This window comes from Salvelinus namaycush, chromosome 26 (assembly GCF_016432855.1).
Source record: "Salvelinus namaycush isolate Seneca chromosome 26, SaNama_1.0, whole genome shotgun sequence".
Lineage (NCBI taxonomy): Eukaryota > Metazoa > Chordata > Actinopteri > Salmoniformes > Salmonidae > Salvelinus > Salvelinus namaycush.
Window position 1 is genome coordinate 16667229 of NC_052332.1, and position 20055 is coordinate 16687283.

Consider the following 20055-nt stretch of genomic DNA (forward strand, 5'->3'; position numbering starts at 1 on the left):
CCTCTCCTCTGGCACTCTGAGCGCCTGGGTCCCCCAGGCACACCCCTATGGCGGTGACAGTTGACATGTTGTTGATCCACCGCACGCTGTGCCCCTCCCCGCTGTCGTCCCTCAGCACGAGGCGATGGGGAAGGAGACGGACCCCACCGTCATTCGGGTGCAGGTGGATGGCGACAGTCCGTCTGCCTTGGACCCGGGGCCTGAGGAGGCGGCATGAACCGTCTCAGGGTCCCCCGGTCCCTACGACCCTTATTGGTCTGCTCCAGAACGTCATCAACCCCTGAGCCAAACGTCAGCCCTAGGGTGATGGGTAGAGTGGCAATTGTTCTCTGGAGAGCAGCTGGGAGATGGGATTGGGCCAGCCAGAGACGGCGCCGGGAGGTAACCACCTGCGCCCATGGCAGAGGAACCCGGTGTAGTAACCCAGTGAGGAATAGGAACCTGGTGAGGGATAAATTACCCAGTACCTCTGCAAAAAAACAGGGAAAACCTGTGTGGGAAAAACAGGCAGACAAAAAAACAAACAGGTAATGGATTTGATTTACTCCAACTGCAATATTACCTAGCCGGTTTAATATCCAAGCAGTAAAAACAGCCATATGTTGGAGTAACTCCGTTTAGGAACTCAAAAGTTAATGACTCTACGTAGTGGAAAGCCCACCATGATACTCTTACACTGCAGAGGAAATAACATGAAAGAAAATAGCAGGGTAATTAGCACAGAACCCACGCCTCTGGCATGTTAAAGCAATTCACAACACACACATAGACCAAGCCAGTCGGCAAGTTGTGAAAGGTAAATTACATTTTGTAGTAGCAAGAGCCACCATACTAATGGATGCACACGGAGTCGTTTTGTAACGCTAACGAAACAAGTACGACAAACCACGGGCGGAAGACACAGATCAAACGCGCGCGGAGCACTCAAGAGGAGGGCTCCAGGCTGCAAACAGCCAGTGAGTATACTTCCATGCAAGATATTACCCTTACCAAGCGACTTACCAAGAGAACTTCAGAAAGTTTGTACCTCAAACCATACGGACATCCGCCGAGAAAATTAAAGAGATCATGTGTCACGGCCATGGGGTCTATATATAGGGGCGGACCCCAGCTGTGACACAGGTACACCGGAGTGAATCTGTAAATCCTTACCTCGAATGTATCCCTCCGCCACGGAGTGATACCAATATATTGGAGCGATCCAATATCATGAAACATAACCCACCACCATCTGACCGGTTTCCACTAGTTACCACAGACCCAAAGTCAAATTTGGCTCTATTGTATTTGTGAAATTTGTGAAAAAATTTAATAGAAATGTTGTCTTAATTTAAAGTTAAGGTTGGGCATAAAGTTAACAGTGTGATTAAGGTTAGGTTTAAAATGACATTTTACAGCTGCAATATGTAACTTTTTGGGTGACGTGACCAAATTCACATAGGGTTAGGGTCTAAGCAAGTCTAAGAAGCGGTATATCTGTTCTATGTGCGCTATTCCTGTTTAGATGTGTTCAATGTGCGCTATTTCTATGCTTCCTGGTCTTAAGTTTCATATTTGCGTATTTTACTTTCGATTTTGTACACCAGCTAAACACAGCTGAAAATACAGTACTTTGGTTATGGAAAATATATTTCACAGCGGTTTACAATGATTATCTACACTATACGTGCTTGTTTTGTCACATAAACTGAAATTAGGCGACCTATTATAATTTTAGCATCCAGGAAATGAATCTTTAAGAAGTTACATTTAGAAATAGGCGGAGTTTATGACGTGGTGGCTGTGGTAACTAATGACGACCCATCTGACCTCCATCAGTACTTCTTCCGGTTAAAATGGTACTGCTATCTGTCAAGTAACGCGTGATTTCATCAAATACATTTATCCAAAATGGATGGTTCTGAATCTCGCGGTATCGTGTAGAAAGGGGCTCAGCTTCTTCTTCCTGGGGTCGGCGCGTGTGCTGCTTGATTTGCTCGCTAGTCTAAAGTTTTTTTTTTTGGTGTGTCGCTGAGCTGCTGTAGTAGGGATGATGATGATGGCGGAGTTGGTACAGGGACAGGCCTCGGTGGCTCAGCCTGGAACGAAAGCAGATGGCTTCGCCGACGCTTTACACCGGGCCCGACAGGTAATTCATTACAACGAAGAAAAACCGAATGATTTCAGACGAGAAACGAACAAGACCATTCTGCGTGGTGGAGGAGTGCACTTTTTTTCTACCAGCGCACCCACAGAACCCCCTTTACTCTAAAAAACACACTTCGCCCGTATATATAACTAGTAACTAGCCACACTAGGTCCAAGTGACTTGCATGGCTGTGCCTGCAGATTAAGAGAATGCGGACCAAAAGACGCACAATAAAAACTTAATTAATTAAGCAACTTAATTAGGCAAAGCATGATTGACGCAACATAGAAATCAACTGCATAAAACTGAGGTGAGGGTAACTTTTTAAAGCAAGGCATAAGCAACAAATTGCAACCTGTTGTAAAGCCACATAAGTTGAAGCTAGTTAGCACTAGCTAACTATTTTTACCACCAGCGTCGAGAAACTACCGGTATGGCCGTGGCCTAGTTTCGTGGTGAAGCCAGAAATATCAGCTTATTTCAGCCACGCGCTGTCAAAAGTTAGCTTAATAGCAGAAAACGGATAACTCGATGTGTTAAATTGCAACCACTCGCACATTTACACTGGATAAAATAAGTTGGCTAGCTAACTACAGCGATGTAGCCATGTCAAACAATTTCAGAATCCAGTACCGAGTTAACGTTGGCTAGCTGTTAAGCTATCGAGTGTTTCAGTCTGGTAGCAAAACTAGCTAACCTCGATTATACAAATTCAGACAGTTAACATGCACGGTTAACTAGCTAGAAACGTCAACAGCTAATGTTGACCGTCTAGTTTAGCGGAAATGTGAACACTGAACTTTTGTTTGCAGCCAGGGTGTCAGCTAGCTAAATAGTAATGGACGTTATCAGTCAGTAGCTACTAGTTAGCTAACGTTACAACAACGTTACTCCAGTCTCGGAATTAGCTACCGGTAACTAACTAGCTAGTTAGCTAACGAGTTGTAACCTCCAATATTTCCTATGCATTTGTTTAGCTAGCTAACTAGCTACTATTTGACGTCTCGAAGTTAGTAATGTGATTTTGGGCATATGATGAAAAAATGCTAGGCACTGTAGTTATTCAGAATTTATTCATCTTTAACCTCAAACACTCTCTGTATTCGACTACAATATTACAATTGATCATCAAACCACAGCTAGCTACATAGCTACTACTGTGCAAATTATTCAATTTAAAATATCAGTATCATGCATGCAACATGGTAAAAGTTTCCTACGATGACTATAACTTCAGGACGTAGGCTATTGGAAACAGTGAAGGAAAGCTGCCAACCGCTCCCCATTCCTTCCTAGTTGGTATCTGCACTCGGGGCCGAGTTCTTGTGAAGCCTTTACTCCCAGGGCTAAAACCCACACCTGTTTTCACATAGTCTCGGCCAGGGAAATATGACAAAGAAAATAATGAGCTGAAATCCTCCTAACTGCGTATTGTAAAAGCAACTATTAGTCTTCATTACCATAATCGACACTAACCCAGATATTCACAACATATTCGCCCTGACAAAGACACACTCCTGCGAATAAACCCAGATGAGCATATGGCATAAGCACATGTTTGGGTCTACTGGTGTCCATTTCATAATGCCTGAGGTCTCTCCCCCAACTCTCTCAGCTGTGTGCGTATCCCATGAGCTACAAGCGTGTGGCCTTGTAGTCATGCATCACGCTTGTGGGTCAGGTTTTAGTTTTCCTCTGATAACCGTGGCACCGTGCTGTCCCTTGCGCCTTCCCTGTAGGCCCCAGGTCTGTGCTTCTGGGAAGAGGAATAGGACAGCCATGCATGCCATTTGCCCATTTAGCTTTTATCAACTCCATAGGGGGAAAAGTAGAACCGGTCCAGAGACACTGCCCATTTTACTGCCAGCCTGTACAAAGACCAAAAATGTCAATACACTGCTTCTTAGTGCTGAGCAATTAGTGCTTTTTGAGGTTGGTTTCAGTTAGATTTTTAAAATATCAGTTTTCCGTTTCAATTATGTTTTTAAATATTTAAATGCATTATGTGGGTTGAATGCTATAACACAGAATAAAACAATTCATAAATGATGGTAGTGACTGCCCATTACTGCTTATCATAACCATGATTAATTCACATTACTTTAATGAAATATTACATTTGTTTTATTTGATTACTTTATTTCATCTCATCTCTATAGAGCTGCTGTCTGACAAAATCGCTGTTTTTAGTAGTTCATCAAAATAAATAAGGCATCATTTTATGACTACTGAATACCAACTATCAGTCACTTAATGATATATTTTCAGGTAGATGCCTTCGAAGCAACAGCTCTATTTGTCTCAATTGTGTGTTCTCTCTCCTCTCTCTTTCTGTGACTGACCCACACAGACCAGACAATGGATTATGGTCATTGTAGTTAATTACCATGTTTTCTTTGCTAAACTATGTAGAATATTGGCCTATTGGAAACTACAACTCCCTACTACAGTGCGCAGTTCGAGCATGATCTCTCTTATCTAAATAAATAAAAAACTGCGCTTTGAGCGCACAGAACCAAAATGGGAATTCAAATAGTTGAACAGACGTAGGTCAATTAGTTTAATAAATGTATAACACGCCTAACCAGAATTCTGGTTAATCGCTCAGCACTACTGTTTCTAACTTAAAATAGCACTCCACCCCAAAATAGCCCTTGTCTTATGTTTTCTGTAGGCCCTATGTATTCAATGTTGAGGTTGAGTTTCTATTCTCTCTCTGATCAAGTAAATGCATGCCGTTTCTCCTTAAAGGTGCAATATGCAAAAATTGCTCCTCCATTTCCTGGTTGCAAAAATTATCCTCGTTCGCCTAAAAAAAACAAATTACAATGTTTAAGTATGGGCATAAATCGAAGAACATGTATGTTCCATTGGGTGTGAACATTTAAAGGAGGTTAATCTAAACTGCTGTGTAATATAATTTCATTAACCAAAAATATTGTATTTTTAGCTGTTTGACGCTGATGGACAAAACCAAGATTAAGAGGCAAAAACAAAACTTAAGAATGGGAAGAATAGAAGTAGCTTTGCGCTGGATGTGTCGACGTGGAGTTCATACATGCATAATCTGAGCGGAATTACTGTTTTACCTCATTTAGCCACGAAATCCCTTGTTTAAAATTGACTTTTTCTGGAAGCTGTGCCATTTTCCCCCACATGGGCCAGACCCCAAGCAATATGAGTTCAATACAATGGGCTTCAGCCCCTCGTCATTTGAGTGACATCTAGCAAGAGGCACATGATGCACGCAGAGCGAGGGAGCAATGATGTGGTACACGTGCACATATGTGTTGTAGTACGCAATTTTCGGCGACCACTTTTGCCTTGCGCTACTTTCCGAACTACTGGCCAAAAACTATATAAAAGTACCGGAGAATCTTTCACTTCGTAATGTTTTTGATTTAGCTGGATATTTATGCAAATGTCCAGCCCTTCATGAATTTCTTTTTTTTCTTTTTTTTACTTCAAGAACCTTAATGCCATAGTGTAGTATGCAGAGCTGAATTACCCCCTGACACATGAGTGTTTGACCTGTAGTTTTAGAGCAAACAGGCCTCACCAACCTCGGGCATGTTCCCTGAGCATCAGAATATCCTCTGGCATTTCTTCTCTCATGGACCTAGCCTGTCCCAAACCCCCTTGACAGTCAGCAACAGTTGTTTTGTGAGGACTATACTAGTCTTCTAGGCACGAGCCTTTCGCTAGGTAGTTGATTTCTCAGTGTGCGGCTCACATTGTTGACATACCACCCCGACATTTCCCAGAAAGAAGGTTTAGCTCTAGGGAAGAGGGGGAGCCCTCACTCACCCAGTCTGTGGCCCCCTACCCAGTTCAGCTCAGCCTTAACTGGGATCAGGAGCCATGTTGGAAAGCTGTTGTTTTTTCTCCTCGCCTGTCACTTTCAGAGGCAGGCAGGAAGCTCTGTGTGGTGGCACTGAAGTAGATAAAGTTGATGGAAGGCTCTAATTGTCAGCCTCTAATTTGCGACTATGTTGCCGAAACTATACTTTTTTAGTGGCGGAGGAGGGGTTTGGGAGAAACTGGCCTCATGCTTTTGTGTGGCGTTTGGATTTGAATGTCAATCTGCTGAGAATACATGTAGTTAATTGGTGTATGCAAGGGGCAAATTTCGGGTGAGGAGTTGTAAGCAGTGTTTTGTCAAATGTGCATGTGGTGCTGCTATAGCTAGTTTCATAACTAGGTAGTTACTGCCTTTCATTTTCCTTCAGATGTAGGGGACTGAGTAAAAATGTCTCTTGACTACTAAAGGTCAAATAAAACCTTTCTAATGATATAACTAGTTTAATTATCTAGGACCGGTTATGTGCTGCTATCAGTGTGCTCGCCCTCCCTCTCCTCTATCCCTCTTGTCTCCTCAGATTGCGGCGAAGATGGGAGGTGACCAGATGCCCCACATGAACAACTCTTCTCCAGTCCTAGACCCCTCTCTCTACGGCTACGGAGGTCAGAAGCGCTCAATGGATGATGGAGGTAAGCCGGCGGTGGCAGTGCGTCTCCACTCTCCCTCAAGCACCATACAAAACAATCCTCCAGTTTTAAAATGAGCCTTAACACTTATCCCATTTACAGTATGCTCAACTGGGTACCCTTCAAACGGCTTTGGGAAAGAGCGCTGCACCCGAGTGTGAGGGTCCTTCTGGTTTTTATGCAATCTTACCGTACTTGTTGAGGACTGTGGTACAACACTTACAACACTTAAGCCAAATACAGTGTTGGCTGAATCAAACCCTGTTGTCTGAAGAGCCATTGCAAACACTATGAAGTAATTGATTGGTCCACCTTAGCTTTTTAAATCCACTCCATATTTCAGCTGTCTTGAGACTGGTGTAGCCAACTGACCAGGATAATCAGCGACCCCCAGGTCAGGAGATCAGTCGTGACGGCACTACGTAATGTGAGCTCTTGTCACTTGTTTATGTATATTCCGTCTCGTAGCCTATTTGTGGAAGGTGTAGGAGCTAGCCAGTATGTTTGTCGAGCAATGGGGCCCTCTGGATAGCAGGTCTGTTGCGTTTTGAATGACATGTAATTGTACTAGTAGTGGGCTGGCTTGGATCGGTGCTGCCTTGTGCCAATGGGAGGGGAAATGTGGAAGTGGGAAGAGTAACCACTAGCCAGGAGGAGTTGGGAAGTGCTCTGCCTCTCTGTAACTCGATTCAGACAGAGCTTTCTCCTCCTCGTCCTGTGTTATTTCAGGGCAGGATTACTGTCCAACACCACAAAGTAAATTAACTGTTAGGTCAGAACAGAAGCAGATCCCTAGTTACCCAGAGGCCATTGAGGGGATTTCTCATTCTAACCCTCCCTCCTCCTGCAGCACAATGCTCTAGCTGCGACAGATATGATTGATTGACACTGGTTGCTTGATAAACCGCAAACTGCAGGTTACATGCCTCCAAAGCTGTAAGGGATTAAAAAAAGGCCAAATGCAGCAAGCAGCAGCAAGTGAAACAGGTTTGTGGTTAGAGGCAAGTCCACCAAGTAGAGAAAATAACTGTGCTTCTAGAAATGTGGATAATGCTGATTGAGCTCATATCAGTTGTTGCTATTCATAAAGATTCATTTTTGTAACTATTGTCATTATGGTTACTTTTTGTTATGCTAATGACCAATGAAGTGTATTTACAGATGAAAACAATTCAATAGACAGCACAACTGATCTGGATTTCATTGTAATTGAGTGAGCCCTTACATTAAGGATCTTGCTGCATTGGCTTCACGTTCACCCTTCCAGTGGTTATAGGAATTGTAATTCTGTGGTGTTAGTGTGTTTGCCACATCTTGCTGCAGAATCAGTTCAGCAAATGGGCTGCAGCTGCCTTGAAGGAATTGCAGGGGATGAGATGAGACCAGTTCATGGGGGGGGGGGGTCCTTGATGTGGAAAATTACCTTCTAAGCTTACAGGCCCAGTAAAAGCAGGAGCAACAGAAGTCAGCTAAACCTTATGTAAGGCTTTACTCATGACTTAACTCCAGCCTCTCCCTGAGGAAGCAGTTCTGTCTGAGCGTTTATGTTATAAAAGAGGAAACGGCTTGGCCTAATCTAATAAGGGGTTAAGAGGTATTGTCTGATGGTCACAAAGGTCAGTGTGAACATGGTTTTACGTTTTTGCATTGAAGCCCTCGATTCACATTCCGGCTCAATTCTGTTTTGCTCTCGCAGTTTGAAACCTGGCAAACTAGAAATGTAACTGAACTGTATGCGTTTTCATTTTCCAACATCTGCATTTTCTTTTGGGCCTTTAGCGCTGGGTGTGTTTCTGATTTCAAATGTACACTGTATTTTGTCTGCGAAAGAATTCATGACTTGTCCTAATACTTGTGTCTAAAGTGTGTATCTGTCATTGCTCATAGTTTTTCCACTCTGTAGGTCAGTATTTTCCTGCGTACTTTACTCAGTCTGTTTTAGAAGCATATGACAATGGAACACTCAGTAAATTTGAACTAGCCTATCTTGTTTACCAACAATGTTTTCAATTCACCAAGCATGTTTGACAAGCTGTCCTTAGTTTCCACATTATTATTATTGTTATTATTATTGTTGTTGTGTACGTCGGCGGTTGATTCTTCTGGAATTGTAGCTAACCCGTAAGGGTGTGGCTTTGCAGAATGGTGGAATGTTTTGTGTGGTTACCCATATGCACCCAAAATGTAGATTTGGGCAATTTTGTGTCTGAAGTGGAAACTCCAGTCAGTTATTGTCCTCTTAACCTGTCATGGTGTGGTATGTTTTTGCTCTGTATGCATGGCTGAATAAGTTGTGTGCAATTCTGGTGGATGTTTGGCTGGCCAACTCACTTGTTTTCAACAATTTGCTCTTCAGTTTCTCAAGGTTAAGCTACACAAAATATGAAATGTAACAACAGTCGGCTGTTGTGCTGTATAAATATATCTGTCATCCCTGTTAGGTCCTTAATGGTCATTTTTAAATAGTACAAGTACCATTTAACACCATTTAAGTTAAGCGCAAGTCCTCTGCAGTGTAATGTCTGTGTGAATTGACACCACATCGTACATGCTTTATATTCATAGGCATTTAATTTCTTTACCTCAATGCATTCCCAACAACTAAATATGTGCAAGCGACCGTAAAAATGTAGTGAACCTTGTAGATATCCGTTTATGGTGTTCTGTCAGTAGCACCATATCATTCAGTGACCCTTTAAGTCCACTGCTTATTGCAACCTGTCAAAATGTATGTCTGTGCTGATAACCAGTGACCCGGGTACCATCTCTGAACCATGCACACGCCTCATTTCCATAGCTGTGCACACCCCTGCTGTGTGTCAGACAGAGCCATCTCCATCTGTTTTTTTTATCCAATCCACCCGGAGTCACTTCTCTTGGTCCTGCAGCCACAATGGTTATTCTGTATTATTGAGTTTTGCAGTGATTGGAGTTAATTTGGTCTCAAGCTAATTGTTTTTCCCCTTCCTGTTTTCCTATCATATCGTTTCTCAGTAGGTAACCAGCTGGGTGGAATGGTACATCAAAGGTGAGACTCATCTTCTCAAATGACTTTGTATTGATGGATGTGTGAGTAGATATTGATTTAACAGTAGATCAATCAGGCTATGAACCTCACTATTGCCCCTGTATCCAGTAGCATTTCAGATAGGCCCATGTCTTGGCCTATTTGTTCTGCAAGCAACTCTGTGGTTTTAGTCAAACACATGTTCTTCTTGTCATCAAACTTGGCACAGAATGACACTTTCAAGAATTAAAGGGATACCCAGTTTGAAGTTTTCATGTCTCGAGTTGAGCAGAGTCCATGTTCTGTAGAAATCGGCAGGCATCAATCCAAATGAATAGGAAATATGGGCGCAACCTAAGATGCAGTGTTTCCCCTATATTAATTTAGCCGAGGTGGGCCGCCACTCCAAATAAAGATGATGCATTTATTTATTTATTTTTCGTGACTTTAAAACGTTTTCTGTGTAAACTTAAACGACTCAAACCAGATATAATGTATGTAGTGAAGATAATGGATCATCTTTGAGAACTAACAATCACCATAATAAAAACTAGACGGGCAGAACCTAAAATAAAAAGTCCTGGCATGGAGCCCCCCATTTGATTTTATGTTTGAGTCAGTCAGATAGCATAAGAACATGGCATAAGCCATTTAGCCTTCTGTCGCTCTCCCTATCCCCCAATTCCTTAGACCTCTGAAGCAGAGGTTCTGTTGTCTTTAGTTCCTGTACGTCTATCTGTAATACTATTGGTTATTAATGCATTTTTTTTTTTAATCAAACAGCTCAATGTTTATGAAGTGGTTTTAGATTAATTGCATTTTGTTCTTGACCTGCTCTGGTGAGATGCAGTACTGACTCTCTCCTCCCCAGGGACTCTGGGAGCATGGCCTCTCAGGCCATGAACACTCCCTCTCTGGTGCCTACATTATTGTCTTGTTAATGTCAGTATTGCCTTGTAACTTAAGCTTTAGGCCTTGTATAATGTATTGTTCATTTTACAAAGTTATTAAATAATACTTGCATTTTGCGTTCGCTTCTCATCGCCATTTTTTGATCCTAGTCAGCAAATTTCGTACTTTAATGCACGTGGCTTTACTGTAATATTAGATAGTCAGCTTAATAAAATGTACATTAAATATTATTTTGCCTTATGTTTTTTTCTCAGCCCCGTTGCAAAATGTGTAGGGTTGCAGGGAAATCACTTTAAAACAGCAAACATGTCAGGTTATCTAAAGTTTTGGTCAGAGACGGTGCCATTGGCCATGCCCACTACCAAACCAACCCCCCCCAACCTCACTTTGTCATTGCTGCTGAAAAAAATCCTAGGGAAACACTGAGTTGTATCTTCGGGTTGATGAACTATCCCGTCAAGCTTTCATAAGTATAATAATAAAATCCTATAATTTGTAAGTAGGCCATACTACATCACAGTAGATAGTGTATATACCCTTAATGGTTTTGTACTGGGGCCTCGGTCATTGATTGTCGTCGTGGTGTCTTGCAGAGCTATTATGACAGAAGACTTCAAAGTGCCTGATAAGATGGTTGGATTCAGTAAGTAATGCCATTTAGCTGTTGATAATACTCCCATACACATTTTAGTGATTGTCTCCAACTTACAGTACTCACATGAACTGTTTGGGGTCATTTTAAACAAACACGGGCTGGGATATTGACATTTTAACTGTTGTAATTCCCTTTCCTCTCACCCACACTCAGTCATTGGAAGAGGAGGAGAGCAGATCACGAGAATTCAGTTGGAGTCAGGCTGCAAGATTCAGATAGCTGCAGGTAAGTTCTGCCTAAAGAAGAGACAGTGGCCCGCTATACCTTAGTTTGTCATGTCGGTACTTGACTGAGTAGCTACTAAGGTCCTTCCTGTTATCGGTGATAGCGTTTCCAGGAAGCCCAGAAGCACACCCTGAGTACGAGGCAAGCTCATAACACAACCTGCTCAACAGGTTCAGCTGAGAGAAACTGAGGCCTTGTCAAATCCTATCTGCAACCATATATACGCCCACAATGAATACATTGAGTCATTTTGTAGTGAAATAACCAATGTGACTTCATAAACATGAATCAATAATAAGGTAGCATATAGACTGTTAACATGGAGGTGTGTATAATGGAGCTGTGTGTTGTGTTGTGTAACAGACAGCGGCGGCATGATGGACAGGGCCTGCACCCTAACCGGAAGTCCAGAGAACATTGAGTAAGTTACAGCACATTCTCCTCAGGGATTTGGTACCTTGCTTATGGCTACATAGTGATCAGATGGAAATATATTGTAAGGAAACATGTCAGCTCAGCAAAGTGGCACTAGAGCTGGGTGATGACCATATGGATTTTTGGCCATAAATTTTAAAAAATTTGTGATAATGGTAAATCAGCGGTTGAATTATGATAAATATTTTTGGGGGGGGAGGTCATATCGCAGTAGTGTTGTAGTCGAGTCACTCAAGGTCCAATCCTGTGTGCTCGAGGTCAAGTCATGAGTCTGAGCCCCAGTGCTCGAGTCCAGGTCCAAGTGCTCTAGTCTAAGTCACTGGGTCTGTGTGAAACCAATAGTAATGTGGTCATGATTGCCTGTAATAGCCTGTGTGAGAAGGACTTGTTTCATAGGCTAACACACTTTTATATTATGTTCAATAGTTATGTCTAATCGGTAATGCGGTTTTGAAGGGATGAATGGTCTCTACGGAATTGGCTATTGCTCCTGTCAGATTGACCATATTATAATTTGCAATAATTGTGACAGGCTCTCGGCTACTTTTTTGTAATTCCCGTTTATTTGTGTAGTTTTTTAAATTTATTCCAGAGTGAAAACTAAATGGAGACTGGGGAAATTGGGAGGGTAGAGCGAGAGAACAAATTCGAAGACGACCTACTTTTCAATACTCGAGGGGAGAGGGACAATAGCTAGACTGCTTTACTTTTAAACGCAGTACTATAGTTTTCAATTTCATAAACAGTTTGTTTTTTCATAACCAGGCAAAGCTAAATGGTAGGCTGGTGACTGGTGGTTACAGAGAAGCAAAAGAGTCGCTTTGGCGTCTTGTCGCCTATGAGCGGTGCCTGCCTGTCTGCCCACATGTCTTTCTCTTCCACAGCTCACCAGCTGATGTAGGCTGCGTGTGCCGGGTGTGGCGCTTCCTTCCCACTGCTAGAGAACAGAACCCTCGCTGCTGAGCACATCCAGTGCTGCTAATATACTGCTTATCATAGTATCCAATCCAGTCCAAGTGCAAATACAAGTCACAAGAAGGCCCCAATGGTCGAGTCACAAGTCGTGAAAATCAGAACTTGAGTTTATTGCAACAGTGTCACAATAAATGGAACTAATATGCCAGATAACAAAAAGGGGCTCCCTAGACAAAACATTTTTCCAGTGCCAAGTAAGACAACTGAGATGGTAGCCTATGATTGATAAAGTAAGCAGTTACATCTAATATATCTTGGAAATGCATGATTTTATATTTTGATGTGCTACCTCTAAAAATATTATCCAGAATTATCTGATTTATTTTTGGCTATAGAGAATTTGCTGAAATCTTTGTCCATATTGACGTATAGGTTATATTATTCACCAGCTGATAAACACTTAGCTAGATTGCTAACTCTAAATATTATATTATTGCTATATAGCAATGTAGGCTAATTGATTAATGTATCAGTAAATGTAGGCTAATGTCCCACAAAAGCTTTCCAGCGCTATGCCTAAGCTATGTGATGTAGGCCTATTCACTGTGAAAAGCACGCTCTGCTCCGCAGGGGCATAAAACCCATACAACACAGCCTACACTGGTTGTAAAGTGGTGCCATGAACTCAATATTAAGAGGTGAGAAATACATGATATACTCTCAGAAAGCTGTCACTCTCTGCTCTGTAACTAGAACATTGGTTGCTTTGAAAACTGTATTTTTCCCGCAATGGCATTTTGAAGAAAGGTCATATGCTGATGCTTCTCCGACTGCATCTCTCCCTCTGTGCGCATTTTTCCCGCAATAGCATTTTGAAGAAAGGTCATATGCTGATGCTTCTCCGACTGCATCTCTCCCTCTGTGCGCGCAGTGGGGAGAGGGAGTGGGCGCCAGCAGCCGGCAGTGGAACGGAGACCGGCATATACTTTCATAGCAGGAATCAACATAATGCATAGACTACTGTTGACCAAATAATGCTTTTACAATCTACGGGAACGTTGTGTAGCAAAATCGGCCACAAATACAGACCTAAGCAAAATGCTTCGGCAAGAGGAAGGCTGTGTCGGTTTATCGTACTGCTCTACGCGGCGCCCTCCTGAACTCCACCATAATGACCAGCACCGGATGAATGGTCTAGTGCTGTTATTAGGTGGCACCACCTTACAATCCCTTGACACTATTCAATATCTATTTTTTTGCACATGGACAAACCCATCAGGTATAGTTTGTATGCATGGTCTGGCTATTTATGAACATGGACATGAGTGGACTGTGCCCCTCTCCCAACAGGCAGGCCAAAAGGCTGCTGAGCCAGATTGTGGACCGGTGTCGGAACGGCCCGGGGTTCCACAGCGAGATGGACAGCAACAGCGCCATCCAGGAGATCCTCATCCCTGCCAGCAAAGTGGGCCTGGTCATTGGCAAGGGAGGGGACACCATCAAACAACTGCAGGTAGGAGACGCTCACAGTGGATTCTGTGGTTGAAGCACACGTGTATTAACATGCGCCGGACTTAGTGATTCGTTTTTAAGCGGCTAAATAAATGTCTTATGCCACTGTTTTGGGTTATTGATGTTAACTACATTAGGTTAGGCAGTTCTTCAAAAACCGTGGGTATTGAAATGGAGGAAGTTGTCAATAAGCAGTGAGAAGATATCTACTAGTTTGTGCTTCATTGTCAACATTATTCAACCATCTCACTTCCTCTACATCTGGAATAGGAAGTTCAGATTTATTTTGACCTGTTTGCTCCCCACAGGAGAGAACCGGAGTGAAGATGATGATGATCCAGGATGGCCCCATGCCCACTGGAGCAGACAAACCCCTGAGAATCACCGGGGACCCCTACAAAGTGCAGGTCAGTCAGTGCCTGAAACCTGGATCCCCTCTTTCTTATCCAACTCCACGCCTGCTCGTGTGCTCAACAAAAATATAACGGCAACATGTAAAGTGTTGGTCCCATGTTTCATGAGCTGAAATAAAAGATCCCAGAAATGTTCCATATGCACAAAAAGCTTATTTCTCTCAATTTGTACACATTTATTTACATCCCTGTTAGTGAGCATTTCTCCTTGCCAAGATAATCCATCCACCTGACAGGTGTGGAATATCAAGAAGATGATTAAACAGCATGATTGTTACAGGTGTACCTTGTGCTGTGGACAACAACGCCACTCTAAAATGTGCAGTTTTGTCAAAAATCAAAATGTCACAAATGTCTTACGTTTTTGAGGGAGTGTGCAATTGTCATGCTGACTGCAGGAATGTCCACCTGAGCTGTTGCCAGAGAATTGAATGTTAATTTCCCTACTATAAGCCACCTCCAACGTCATTTTAGAGAATTTGGCAAGATGTCCAACTGGCTTATCAACCGCAGACCACGTGTAACCACGCCAGCCCAAGACCTCCATCTGGCTTCTTCTCCTGCGGGATGGTCTAAGACTAGCCACCTGGACAGCTGATGAAACTGAGGAGTATTTCTGTCTGTAATAATGCCCTTTTGTGGGGATAAACTCAATCTGATTGGCTGGGCCTGGCTCCCCAGTCATGTGAAATCCCTAGATTAAGGCCTAATGAATTTATTTCAAGTGACTGCTTTCCTTATGAACTGTAACTCAGTAAAATTGTTGCGTTTTCTATTTTTGTAAAGTATAAAAATTTGTCGGAGAAGACCAATACGTTTGAAAGAGGCAAGGAGAGAGGATTCAAGGTATCAATCAGCCTTTTTGTATATTACAGTTAAAAGATGTTAACATTTCTCTGCTGGTGGCATGGGTGTTTTGCAGCAAGCACGAGAGCTGGTGGTGGAGATCATCCGGGACAAGGACCAGGGAGACTTCCGGGCCAGCAGGGGAGACTTTGGATCCAGACTGGGGGGAAGCAGTCTGGATGTGGCAGTCCCCAGGTTTGCTGTGGGCATCGTCATTGGCAGGAACGGAGAGATGATCAAGAAGATCCAGAATGACTCTGGGGTCAGGATCCAGTTCAAACCAGGTGAGACCGCTCCCCTCTACTAAAGGCATAGTCCAGTGTGCTTGGCTAATACAATTGTCAATGTTAGTGATGGCCTCAATCTTGAATCAATCTGGAATCTCTTGTTTGCCTGTCTTGTTCTTCAATCGACTCACATGGGGGCTGTAACAACAAATGTCTTGGAGAATCTGTAATGTTCAGTGAGGCTGTGCCATGATTACACTTCAAAGCGACTTAGTCATAAATGCATACTTATTCCCTATGGGTGGTCCTGGGAATCAAACCCACTACCCTGGCGTTACAAGTGTCATGCTCTTCCAACTGGGCTACAAAGGACCATGTTTAATGTAACAGTTCTGACTAGTGTCCCCCTCTCCTTCAGACGATGGCATCAGTCCTGACCGGATTGCCCAGGTGATGGGCCAGTCTGACCGTTGCCAGCATGCAGTGCACCTCATCAACGAGCTGGTCCAAACGGCACAGGTACAGGTACAGCACTGATTCCACTTTTTCTACTTTAAATATTTTGCCATGAAATTAACAACCCCTTATGAAACGTATCAGATTTGTTCACTCCTGCCTTACAGTATTTCTGAAGTAAGCTATGCCCCCCTTAAACTCCTTGTTGCCTGTGTACCAGGCCTCCCCAGCCCATTCTCTAGCTGGCTGGCTCCCGGACAGGGCCAGCCTGGCCCCCTCTCAAGCTTCTCTGGACCCCCTAGCCCTGTGGCTGGGTGGTGGGGGGGACCTCCTCAGACAGGTGTACAGACAGGTAACAGGGCAGTGGGTCTCCACCTCCTTGCTAGTTTCTGTCACCTGACCCCCACTGCCCCTGAGCAGAGAATGTACACTGGGTGGGTGAGCTTAGTCTGATTCTCCAACCCTAGAACATACAGAGACTCCCACATGGTGGCGCTCTTGGTCATATCCCATGGTTTACTCTTTCTATCGGGTCGAAGGTAAAATAATGCAAGTCACACGAATTTGAAGAGAATGTCTATCTGAGCTGTTTAATTTGACAAGACTTTGCTGCACTGGTGATACTTGGGGGGGGTGCGTGATTGAGGGGAATGGTTGAGGTGTGTCAAATGTTTGTGCTGTTGTGTCTGTCTAGGAGCCTGCTCTCACCCTCTGGTTCCTCTCTACAGGAACGGGATGGCTTTGGGAGTCCCGTGGGGCCCAGAGGCCGGGGCAGAGGCCGCGGAGACTGGAACATGGGTGCTCCCGGTGGACTGCAGGAAGTGACATACTCGATACCTGCCGACAAGTGTGGCCTGGTGATTGGAAAAGGTGAGAAAGCAAACGCTGTGAGTAAATTATTCTGCAAGCTTTACATTTGGGGGTGTCAAGATCCATTACCAACAAAAACAATCTTTGTCATTTGGATGCATTTGTGAGTAAAGCAAATGACCCATTTAAAGTCCTACTCTGGTCTCATTTTCACCTCATTTAACACCTGAGTTAATTAACAAAAGGCACATCTCAATAAGTGGTCCAGGTATGACATGGAACAAGTGGGGGGTGTGGGGATTTCCTCGTTTCTTCAATATTGTTCCTCAATCAAGGTGGGAGTCCGGTGACATCATCAGACCAACTCCTTGAAAGCCCTACTCGAAGTTCAGTTGAGCAAAATAGTGTTTATTTAAAATAAAATAAATGGACATGTTTGTTTTTTTTACCCTTTAGTGTGTACTTCTAATAGGAAAAGTTTAAAAAAAATAAATGTTAGAGGACATCTCCAACTGTGCCTTCTCGGGGAAAACCAAGCTTTAATGCATGATGTCGTCTTTCAGTCGGTTCTTTATTTTACCAGCGGTCTTCATCACTTAAGAGGCATACGCAATTTATCAAGAACCTTGATTATGCCCAAAGTGAATCATTGCCAGGCCATTAGCTTGTGCTTGTTCTCTCGTGATGAAATGCCATTTAAAGTTGCACAATGAGCCCGTATGGTGTGGGTCCAGCCACCCCCTCACCTCACCCCCTCCACTGGCTCATGCATGCAGCACAAGTGGCATTCTGTCCCATCCCTAAGGGCTTAATGACAGGGATAATGCATGTAATGTGACATTAATTGTTAAAGGTTCATAATAACAGCCTTCAATCACGTGGAAGTTTTCCTGGCATCTAATGAGGCCCTTTCAGCTCAATGGAGTGGAGTGAGGGAATGAATGAGAGGAATTAGCTTATTGGCCATTCATGCTCACTCCATTGCCAGCTATTTAAAAGTCATTGACCATTGCGCTTACGGAGGAGCCCTGAGTGTGTCCCTGTCCTATGGGTGTGTGTACCATGGTGGGCGTGGTTAGAGGGGGGGCTCTTTACCTATGATAGAAACAAGGCAATAGAAATGTCAAGTGGCTTTTGTGAGGTGGGGGGGGGGGCGAATAAACCTGGGCGTTGCGTCCCCCTGCGAACCCCCCCTCCCTGCATTAGCATATGAACTGGTCCAATATGACTGTGGGTCTGGGCCCTGTCAGCCTAGCCTTAGAGACTGAGGTGATTAATATCTTTACGATGCCTTTATGCAGCTGCTTGACCCACTGATTACACCCCCAAATACACACAGCCTGGTAACTTGGGGCTCACGCCACCCACCCACACATACAGGGCATAAAATGTACTTTTTGGTCCACCAGCCACTGTGGCAGGTAGATGGATAAAAATATATAAAAATCTACCAGCCTCTTTTTTTTTTACCAGCCAACATTTTTCCCCCCGCTAAAATTACACTAACAAAACAACGGATGAGCATGCTTTGTAATGTTTCTAAAACAATAAATGTATTACTAGTAAGAAGTAATGTGGACTGTCACACAAAATTTAATTAAACAGTCTTTTAACCAAAATATCACAGATGTGACATTCACGGGCGGGAGGTTACCGTGGTAGCGTGGCTCTAGTCATGTTTGTGCTTGTGAGATTGAGTCTGACATGTAGGAGCATTGTCTTCTCTTCCCTAGCAGTTGAAACTCCAACATAGAAAAACCTATGTAAATAGCCACGAAACACAAGGATGAAGTTGACTTGAAGAGACTTTTGTTACAAGTAAATTAGACCATCTTTTTTGCCTGTGCATTTCTAAAAATGAAACTTTCACTCTGCTCTACACACGGGCCCAGCCCCCAGCCAGACAGTGTTGCAGCGCCAAGGTGTAATAGGCTATGTAGGATTCGTAGTTCTTCGACTTCAACGTTAATTTACCAGCTATTAAACAAAATGTCAAATATGTTGAAAACCGCTACTGTAGCGTTTATTTTACTCTGAATGTGATCCTACTTGACTATTTTTATTCACAAATGCGAGTGAAATGCTCACACTGTGGAGCCCTGCCAACGTGGCTGGTGAAATACGCATCTGACTCACCAATGCCAAAATCTACCTGCTGGTGTTTATTTTAGGCCCTGCACCCATACCCCCATGCTTTCTTTTCAACTTTAAACATTTTCGCTTTCTTATTAGGTTGAACTATAGCCTACTGGTTTTCAGTTTAAGTATACAATGGTACCATTTCTTTGTCCATTAAGACCCGTACAGAGCTGAACACGCAGCGATGCAGATCCCTCTACGTCGGAGATTATACATACTGACTGAAATGTTGTATATATGTTAGTGCCTGTTGAAAGTATTCATACCCCTTGACTAATCCATTTTGTTAGTCTGAATTCAATTTTGTTGAATTAAATACAGATATCTCAATACATGTTAGAATCACCTTTGGCAGCTCTGTCAAGTTGATTGTTGATCATTGCTGGACAGCCATTTTCAAATGTTGCTGTAGATTTTCAAGCTGATTTAAGTCAAAACTGTAACTAGTCCACTCAGGAACATTCAATGTCATCTTGGTAAGCAACTTGTATATTTGGCCTTATTCTTTTTAGATAATTCTCCTGTTGAAAGTTGAATTTCTCCCAGCGTGTTGGAAAGCGTACAAACAGGTTTTCCTCTAGGATTTTGCCTGTGCTTAGCTGTGTAACGTTTATTTTTATCCTAAAAAACTCCCTAGTCCTTGCTGATGATGAGCATACCCATAACATGATGCATCCACCACCATGCTTGAAAATAGTGTTGATGTGTTTGACCCAAACATAACGCTTTGTATTCAGGAAGTTTAATTTCTTTGCACTTTTACTTTAGTGCCTTTTTGCAAACAGGATGCATGTTTATTCTGTATATGCTTCCATATTTTCACTCTCATTTAGGTTAGTATTGTGGAGTAACTGCAATGTTGATCCATCCTCCGTTTTCTCCTATTA

At 43.1% G+C, this 20055-nt stretch overlaps 1 protein-coding gene across 6 annotated transcripts in view; it reads left to right on the forward strand.

Moving 5' to 3' along the window:
- Window positions 1–1983: 1983 nt before the first annotated feature.
- Window positions 1984–20055, forward strand: part of LOC120021210 (far upstream element-binding protein 3-like) — a 31071-nt gene continuing 12999 nt past the window's right edge. For 2 of the 6 annotated variants that reach the window (XM_038964869.1, XM_038964865.1), the window contains exons 1-11: window positions 1984–2128; window positions 6508–6619; window positions 9611–9644; window positions 11129–11178; window positions 11344–11415; window positions 11779–11836; window positions 14116–14278; window positions 14586–14684; window positions 15613–15820; window positions 16182–16288; window positions 16948–17089. In XM_038964869.1, coding sequence (XP_038820797.1) covers window positions 2030–2128; window positions 6508–6619; window positions 9611–9644; window positions 11129–11178; window positions 11344–11415; window positions 11779–11836; window positions 14116–14278; window positions 14586–14684; window positions 15613–15820; window positions 16182–16288; window positions 16948–17089 — 1144 coding nt within the window. In that variant the 5' untranslated portion in view covers window positions 1984–2029. The remainder of the gene's footprint in view (window positions 2129–6507; window positions 6620–9610; window positions 9645–11128; window positions 11179–11343; window positions 11416–11778; window positions 11837–14115; window positions 14279–14585; window positions 14685–15612; window positions 15821–16181; window positions 16289–16947; window positions 17090–20055) is intronic. The other 4 variants (XM_038964868.1, XM_038964866.1, XM_038964870.1 and 1 more) reach the window with 4 other exon arrangements.